The 9,912-nt window shown below is 36.2% G+C and overlaps 1 protein-coding gene across 1 annotated transcript in view; it reads right to left on the reverse strand.

Moving 5' to 3' along the window:
* The window catches only part of mme.L (membranemetalloendopeptidase L homeolog), a 33,867-nt gene extending 24,668 nt beyond the window's left edge, over positions 1 to 9,199 (reverse strand). The window contains exons 1-5 of the mRNA XM_041563365.1: positions 9,003 to 9,199; positions 8,467 to 8,502; positions 3,449 to 3,610; positions 1,478 to 1,558; positions 1,308 to 1,403 (exon numbers count right to left, since the gene is read on the reverse strand). Of these exons, the coding sequence (XP_041419299.1) occupies positions 1,308 to 1,403; positions 1,478 to 1,558; positions 3,449 to 3,610; positions 8,467 to 8,502; positions 9,003 to 9,141 (514 nt within the window). The 5' untranslated portion in view covers positions 9,142 to 9,199. The remainder of the gene's footprint in view (positions 1 to 1,307; positions 1,404 to 1,477; positions 1,559 to 3,448; positions 3,611 to 8,466; positions 8,503 to 9,002) is intronic.
* Positions 9,200 to 9,912: the final 713 nt, after the last annotated feature.

Genomic DNA, 9,912 nt, shown 5'->3' on the forward strand with positions numbered 1-9,912 from the left:
CATTAAACCCTGGTCAGAACATCGCTTACATCCAAAAGCTCAAAAGGCTTATGGGGCATCATATGAAGTTTGTATGGATACAAATGAGTTATCTTTGTGTATTAAAATCCTGTATTTAGTTAAATGATTTACAGTAGACTAAGGGGGTTATTTATTAAATACAAATTTATCTCATTATTTAATTAAAAAAAAACGTGACCAAACTCCCATAAACGATTTTACCTTATTTATTATTTAAAAAGCTCAATTAATCGGTTCGGGGGGAAAATCCGGAAAAAAAAAACCCGGAAAAAATTGTATTGTACAATTTTTTGGGGCCTTTTCCCCGAATGGTATGATTTTTTTCAGGTTTTTGCCTGAAAATCCTAAAATGGTTGGATTTTTGGGCTAAACCCAGTGCAGACCACAATAACTTCCAGTTAGGATAGGGACCTCTGCCATTGACTTATACACAACATCCACAGGTCTGAGATGGTGGATTTTCGGAATCGGGCTTTTTGCAGCATCGGGTTTTAATAAATCTTGAAAAATTCGAGTTTTTAAAAAAAAAAAAAAAAAATTAAAATTGGTGTTTTGCCCCAAAAAGCCTGACCAAAGTTTAACAAATAACCCCCTAAATGTACTGTCTGATTAACTGACAATAATGCATTTTAATTTATTGCACCTACTATGAATGATTCTTCAGTAATATTTATATGCTTAAGAACACTATTCTTAGTAGCAGTAATATACTCTATTAAGGCAAGGTTGTAAACTTCCAAGCAAAAGCTTTCCCCTTGCAGAACCTCAGTATCAGTGCTGAATGTCAATATTCATTGCTGAAGCATCTATATTGTGTATGGAGCCTTACAGAAAGTTTAAATCTTCTTTAAGATTACTGCATAGACAGGTATAGCGTTTCAACCACCAAACTTCCTATCCTCCCCCCCCCCAGTTTTCTCCCCCCCCCACAATATAGTTTTTCTCATGTTTGAATATGACTATACGGTATTTCACTGCTTAACAATAAGAAACGAGAATATTCAGGATGTGAATGTATGTCAAGAAGTTCTTTATTCGTAACTATATGTTTACATGTAAGAAATACATTCCATTGTATGTCTTTTTTCGGTCAAGCTTTAATAAATACAAAGTTAAAAAAAAAAAATCTTCTTTAAGATTTAATATGTGTATTTTTTTATTCTTTTTCAAACATTTCCTTTTCTTCTACCCTCATTGAAATTTTCTTTACTTTGGTTTATATTCATAACATTTTGACATCCAAGTTATATAACTTTACTGAATGGAACAAACAGCAACGTTCTTACCATATCTGGTCTCCCAGTTGTCCACTGCTACTGGCCAATCATAGAGATCAGTCAAAGACTTAATTAAGGGTTCTCCTTTTCTGAGATTTTTTGTAGCTGAAAGAATAGCAGCTATTATGACATTGTATTGGTACTTCTTTTATTAACAGGGATACAAACATATGACCTACTTTCATCTGTACAGGATTTGTAGAAAGTTTTCACTTTTTTTATTGCAGGAATGTCATCTGCACTCTCCTCCTCCAGGGCATCTAAAAAATTGAGACAAATGTTAAAAGGGATTGCAGTGAAAGATATTTTTGCTTTGTGCCTAGAAAAATCATTCACTGCATTCTGCAAACAGCTCACATATGACCCCAGTACTGGACGGAACATCAAACGCAGTGTTTGATTTAAAGCTGCTTCATCTGTATTAGCATACCTTAAACGGGAACAGGTATTCATACTTACAGTATTTCCCATGTTCATTCTGTGATTCTAAAATATTCATTGAGAAAAGCTAGCATTATTGGTACAATTTATTTACATATTGCAACAAAGCAATGCCCCAATTGATTGCTGTTCTTTCCATGATTAGGCTTCTCCATGCATCACTGGGCATCATATTTCACAATTAAACATCCTTTCTCTGTTGATGTTCTTCAAGATGTTGCGATGCCAAAATGCAGGAAATTATATTCATTCGAATATTGGCTACTTATTTTAAGGCCTCTCAAAGCAATATTATGTAGCAGATTGATTATATCCAGTGTAATAACATGTACAACGTCTGATAGGCTTGTAAAAAGCATTACTTTATTGCAAATCAGAATGTTCCAAAGTGTATAACCTTGCACTTATCTAAATTGAATCTCATTTGCTATTTTTCTGCCAGTTTGCACATTTTAGTATCATCAGCAAAAACAAAATAGTACTTAATGCCCACCTCAACGTCACAAATAAATAAGATAAAAAGCAAAGGGTCAAGGACAGACCCCTGCGATACTCCACTAACAACTACTCTTTGTAATCTATCCTTCAGACAGTTCTCTATCCAAGTAAAAATATGATGTTCCAGACCAATATTCCTTAATTTAATAAGTAACCTTTTTTTTGGTACTGTATTAATGATTTAGCAATGTCTAAATAGATCACATCCACTGCCATCCCAGAACTCCAATAATCAATTAAGTGCTTGGTATCAGCTCCCACAGGGACCCAGCCTCCAAAAAATTGTGTAGTTGTGTTTGTGGTGTGTGCACTCATACGCTCATAAATTTTATTATGGTTTACCCGCTTATGTATCTCTATAGAAGGAAATTCAAGAGATTTCTTGGCCTTCAGGCTCCTGCTTTTTTATATTAATGGAACTCCTCTGTAACATAGCATCCATATATTTTACAACAAGGGGTTTATTATTCACAATATAGTTGCCTACTATTTCTATTTAACTTACCTTAATCTAAATTTAAAAAAAAAAGTTTGATAAAGCACAGTTAACAGTGTGCGGTCTTAAAGGAACAGTTTTTATTTTGCGCATACTATCTACTGTATTTACAAGGGATCCACTATTTTGGATTCTGACGAACCTCCGAATCATTTGCAAAAGATTCGGTTGAATACCAAACCGAATCCAAATCCTAATTTGCATATACAAATTAGTGGTGGGAAGGGGAAAACCTTTTTTATTTCCTTGTTTTTTGACAAAAAGTCACGCGATTTCCCTCCCAGCCCCTAATTGATTTGGATTCAGTTCAGCCAGGCAGAAGGATTCGTCTGAATCCGAATCCTGCTGAAAAAGGGCGAATCCTGACTGAATCCCGAACCGAATCCTCGATTTGATGCATCCCTTCTATTTACTCAGTTTTTATTTTTACCCTGAACAATTCCTTTAATAACCAAATAGACACTCATCTATACAACCTGGGCGAATCTGAACTGCTTGGTGGGATCTGAACTTTTCATTTACAATATATAATCTCTCTCATGTATTCACACAAGACCACAAACACATCATTCCTGAGTTGTGCAATGGCAGATGGAAGATTCAGAAAGATAATGCAGTCATACATCATTTTGCTATATCTGTGCATGAGGTATCAAAAACAACAAATATTAATACATTACGTCTACTTGGTCTTACTGACCTTTTATTTACTGACCTTTTATAACAACTTCTATATCTGTTCTGAGAATCTCAAATGTATTATAAATAATATTGTTGTCTGGAATTCTGTTTTTCTTTAGCCATCCTCCACAAGCATATTGATAGAAATCATTGCACGGATCTGTAGCAGTGTCCATGTTGGCTATGATTCGAGCTGCTGCAAACAATGTAAGAAAATTAAATTTCAGTGTGACATTAATAATAAACTCTTACAACTCTGCAATAGAAGAAAATTCACCAGAGACAACCTGTAAGTTAATTGGGTTTCATGGGAAAGACGTTAAGGGACTGATTCGCTAACTTCGAGTGAAGGATTTGAAGGTAAAAAACTTCGAATTTCGAAGTTTTTTTTGGGCTACTTCAACCATCAAATGGGCTACTTCAACCTTCGACTACGACTTCCACTTCGAATCGAAGGATTCGAACTAAAAATCGTTCGACTATTCGACCATTCGATAGTCGAAGTACTGTCTGTTTAAAAAAAACTTCGACCCCCTAGTTCGCCAACTAAAAGCTACCGAAGTCAATGTTAGCCTATGGGGAAGGTCCCCATAGGCTTGGCTAACTTTTTTTGATCGAAGGATATTCCTTCGATCGTTGGATTAAAATCCTTCGAATCGTTCGATTCAAAGGATTTTATTATTTGATCGAAGGAATTATCCTTCGATCGTTCGATTGAACTATCTGCGCTAAACCCTTCGACTTCGATATTCGAAGTCGTAGGATTTTAATTCCTAGTCGAATATCGAGGGTTAATTAACCCTCGATATTCAACCCTTAGTGAATCGGCCCTTTACAGTATGTTCTGTAATATACTGTATCTTTAATGTGTTCTAATAGCAATATTAGTATCTGCAGGGCAGAAATTTATTGCTGCAGGGTTACTGAAATCTGCTATATGTTACTGCTGAAGATGTTGACAGTTGTTAATATTAATCATATACTAAGGGGCCGATTCACTAAGGGTCGAATATCCCTCGATATTCGACTAGGAACTAAAATCCTTCGACTTCGAATATCGAAGTCGAAGGATTTAGCGCAGATAGTTCGATCGAACGATCGAAGGATAATTCCTTAGATCGAACGATTAAATCCTTTGATACGAACGATTCGAAGGATTTAAATCCAATGATCGAAGGAATATCCTTCCATCAAAAAAAGTTAGCCAAGCCTATGGGGACCTTCCCCATAGGCTAACATTGACTTCGGTAGCTTTTAGATGGCGAACTAGGGGGTCGAAGTTTTTTTTAAAGAGACAGTACTTCGACTATCGTATGGTCGAATAGTCGAACGATTTTTACTTCGAATCCTTCGTTAGTCGTAGTCGAAGGTCGAAGTAGCCCATTCGATGGTCGAAGAAGCCCAAAAAAAACTTCGAAATTCGAAGTTTTTTAACTTCGAATCCTTCACTCGAAGTTAGTGAATCGGCCCCTAAGTATTTATACTTGACATTGTTCCTAACATTGCTTCTTGACACCCATAGCAACCAATCAGTAGGCAGTGTTCACTGGCCTGCTGTTTCAATTTGAAACTTTCAAAGACAACAACATCTGAATGGATTCTCTTAGTTAATAGTTACAATACCTTGTGAAAATTGGGAACTTAGATTATGCCCATAGAAACATTCTATATGGTCAAATGTATCACCCTTCTACTTAGTGGAATTGGCCATTTAAGCCACAGCCATTCCTGTAAAAATGGATCATACTAAACAGCTTGTCTCACCATTATAAGAAGTCCCTTTCCAACAAGCTAGTGTAACGCTTTATTGGGCTATACTGCCAATTAAGAGTTAAGGGTGTCCAGCTAGGCAGTGAGCATGGGTTACATTGCGAATCTACACCCAGGGCAGAGCCTTCGCCAAATGGAAGCTTCCCCTTTAAGATGTTGTAAAATTACAACCCACAGGCTAATTAGTGCAAAAGTAGATGAATTGGACACCAGGAGGTTCTTGGATGGTAAAACAGGTGAACAGATTTATTATGCACAAAAGCAAATGACCTCAGGTTTACTCACAAATACTTGTAGGATACAGCAGATGGAACCAAACTGGACAGAGTGTCCCACACAGTCAGATCAGAGCATAAGGTAGCAGCAGACAGGGGTAATGACTTCTCCTTTAACCGACGTTGCCAGTGAGGGGATCGGGATCAATCAGGTAGGGTACAGGCAGTCCTTTGCTAACCTAGATGCCTATCAACTGAGTTCCCTGCTCTAAAGGCAAACAGGCCTTGTGGGAAGCTACTCCCTTCTACAAATCCTTGTTGGAGCGACAACTGCTCTTACTGCTAAACCTCTCTGTCTCACTCTCCTAGAGAGTCTATTACAGGAGCTTACTGTGCTAGCTGTTCCTCATTCACGGGTTGCCTGGTCCCGACTTAGATCTCCAAAGGTACAGATCCCTTTGGGGTAAATGGCTATACTGGGCCTATGATGATCCCAGGCTCAATCGGAATCACCTAGAAGCACAGGATCAAGAGCCAAAGAGGAAGAGGCCACTCGCTACACAGCACTATATAGCAGTGTGGCAGGGGAGTGTCATTACACTCTTTGTCCAATAGATGTAGTTGTCACATAAGAAATGTTACAAATACTTATACCCAATAGCAAAGGCTATAGGAAACTATAACACAGGTAGGGGATTAACTCTATAGGGAATGTAAATCCTATAGGTCCCTACACTAGTTTGTTAAGTTTCTAACCAGATGTAACCCTGGTCAATCATTTGTGAAGCTGAAATGTAGCTGGAAATAGATACTGAAAGTACTATTGGAGTTTATGTAATGTCAATTTTTAAAAGGCCAAACAGTGTAAGGATGGAATAATTCACTAGGTCCTTACCAGCATTTACACTGTCCTTACCTGGGGACAAGCTAACTCATTAACTAAGCTTTAATATATGGAAACATGATTCAAAGGGGTCAAAAACAGATGAATCAGTTTTGTAAAATGTTGTCAATGCATGAATGTTATCTGTTTACAGATCATATAAGGGAGATGAGGATGGGAGTAAGTAGTTTGTAGTTGCAGTCACCAATTCTCTGTTAATTACAGCACCTCTCATATTGATCAGTTATGGGGCTGAGGCTTATTTACCCTGGTCAATGGACAACAGATGCGTTTTCACACGTCAGATAATGAGACACACACACATTCACGCATGAGGAGCTTAATCCATTTATTCTAACCACCAATGCATAAACAGTTTGGAGGCTCTGAAGAAGGGACTTAAAATTAAAAGGCAGCAAATGCTTTGTAACCTTTTATCCTTACAATTACTACATTTATTATGCTCTAATCAAGATATACCCTATATATTTATCCCCTCATCCCACTTTAAACACTGCATATCCATTAGTATTTACTGGTTGGTTATAGGAATCATCCAACCATGTTTTAGCAACACTAGTATCATAATTTCCATCGATAAAGGAGAAGCACATATTCTATTTCTAGCAACATCTTATCACAATGATCGCAAACCATGAATATGTCATTTCTTTCTAATTTCATTTTACATGCTCATGTCTTTAAATAAATGTACAGTTAAATTGCCAGTAACACGATGCACCGATTGATGACATCAGACTGCTGCCATTAGTTTTAATTGCAGTAAATGGCAGAACATTTAACTCCTACTTCTGAACAGATCTACCCTAAAGAAAATCAGAAACTTCTCCTTCTGAGACAACAGTATATATATATATATATATATATATATATATATATATATATATATATATATATATATATATATATATATATATATATATATATATACACTGAATGATTTTAATACATATACCCAGGAGGGTACTCAGCTGGAAGATAGCACATCCAATTGATTGAAAGGTTGGCATATCTAGATGGAAATGGGTGTCCTCCTCTCTAATATTGGATGCAAGCCTATCTGCAAAAAACACCATTCTAATCCTAAACACAATATTATGACTGGTACCCTTGAACACAAAGCAGTTTATTTCAGCCAAATTCTTGTGTGCACCTCCTCCACCGGTACAAATGCCAATGAAGAAAGAATTTAGGGTAACAAGGAATGCCTTGTGAAGCAGATTACCTGCTCAAAAAGTGTTTATTTTTAACACAACATGTTTAGAGCCTACTGGCTTTTTGTCAAGTGTACATGATACAATGGCAACAGGAATTTAAAGGGTGAAACAGGAAGTGACATCAGACATAAACAACTCTCCCTAAGAATTGTATAACTATGTGGATGAGCAAGCAGGTAGACTAAGATTATAATGGCCGTACCATACCATTAGCTCACCCCTTATGTGTTTTATTTTATCTGATTTGATGCTATTTTATTACAGCAATTTTGCAACATTTGGACTTTATCACATGTATGATGAGATTCTCTTTGGTGGACTTTATGATGAACCTATTGTACTTTCATTACATTATATGGACTTTGAATACTGTATTTGAATACTGGACAACCAGGGGGAGTGGTTTATGTCTGATGTCACTTCCTGTTTCCATTGCATCATGTACACATGACAAAGAGCCAGGAGGCACGAAACATTTGTGAAAAATAAACACTTTTCTGAGTAGTTAATCTGCCTCTCAGGCTATTCCTTATTACCCTAACTTGTTTTACCATTCCAGGCTTCCATTCTTATTTGTGGCATCAGTAGTTTCAGTGGACCTATTTCTTGTAACTGAGACTCATGTTGCGCCAAATGCTTTGGAGTCAATGGTTATCTTTCTGAAGTTTTTTTTCTTGAGCAAAAATACATGGATTTTTTCCAAAAAAAATATATGGTGAAATTCTTGCACAGATTCATGAAAATCGTCCCTAGCAAAACTGTGAATTTCTCTGTCATTTGTATGAGGCAAAAAAAAATAAATTGCTCATCTTTAGTTGCCACTTGCCATAAATCAGAGAGGTTATATGATACAATATTTTAGTTGAGAATGAGATAAATTACCAGTATGACAGTAATGTTTATCTGTTTTTGGCAAGAATACTTTTTAATTAAAAACATTTCTTACCTGTTGAGACACACTCTTGTGATGTGCAAATACTATCTATGAAAAAAACAAAAAAAACAATTCAAGTTATTATGACCCTGGAGAATAGCAGCTATGGATATCTAAGTGATTACAGAAGTTATAAATGTATAAAATAATAAATAAATGTATTAAATAATAATGAAAATTAAATTATACATTGATAACCAGGGATTATACCATCATTGTTTTTAACTGTTATATTATTAAATTGGACCAAGAAAGGTACCCAAAATTCCCATTCGAAAAATTTCACACAGTGTTGGTAAGACATAGCTTTTTGGGTCTATCAAGCCTATTCCCAGAAACTAGAGAGCCAGAGAGGAGAAAACAACAAGGAAATCCCTTTGCATTCCATTTGCATATGTACATACTATGGACATTCTGATCCATCAGAAACAGGTCACATAGGATGGACTGTCCAGCTGCAGACACCCAGAGACACACTGAAATAAAATTATTTAAAAAAAGTGAATATTATATGTTACATGTGTTACAGTTGAATGAGCTATATGTACCCTTGCCTGTTGCATAAGCTGATATCATAGCAATGCTTATGATGCCGAGGAAAATGGATAGAATAATGAGACCTTTTTCCAGTGGACTTAGTCCTGCTTTCTTCTTTGACTCTGCAGTGCTAAACTGATGTATATCCATGTGTAACTTTAGATTTCAGTGTCCTGCTCAGCCTGTTTTTTTTCAACTTCAGGACTACTTTTAGAAAACTGGAATAAAAAATAAAATAATCAGAATATACATATATATATATATATATATATATATATATATATATATAGAGTAGAGGGAATGGAGTGCACAACCATAAGAAAAAATCGATACCTGGGTGCTAGTCCATAACATATAGAACAATACTGCACAAAATGACAGCACTCCAAGGAAGTTCACAGCGAGTCGATGTTGCTAAAGTGGAGGTCTTTATTGAAGATCCAACGTTTCGGTTCCTTACTGGAACCTTCGTCAGGGATAAAAATCCAGTAAGGAACCGAAACGTTGGATCTTCAATAAAGACCTCCACTTTAGCAACATCGACTCGCTGTGAACTTCCTTGGAGTGCTGTCATTTTGTGCAGTATTGTTCTATATATATATATATATATATACACAAAAATATTTATTTGTGAGTTATATAATAAGCAAGTAGTTAAAACCCACATTTTTAGTTTATGCATTTACATTGGCTGTGAAGCTCCCATCTTTGGTTTTCATGTACACTCATTAGAAGTGTGTGTGACTATGAGTATCAGTTTATCTGTGTAACCTGTGTCTCCTAGTAAAAGGTTTAGAGAGCAGAAGTTATTTACATTTATGGGCACAGATGATACACCCTACCGCACACATTGACTCAAGCTTGAGAGTGGGGTGCTTATTAGCTCAACTCCCTGTGCTACATACTATAATGGAGTTGGCA

Source organism: Xenopus laevis, chromosome 5L (assembly GCF_017654675.1).
Source record: "Xenopus laevis strain J_2021 chromosome 5L, Xenopus_laevis_v10.1, whole genome shotgun sequence".
Taxonomy (NCBI): Eukaryota; Metazoa; Chordata; class Amphibia; order Anura; family Pipidae; genus Xenopus; species Xenopus laevis.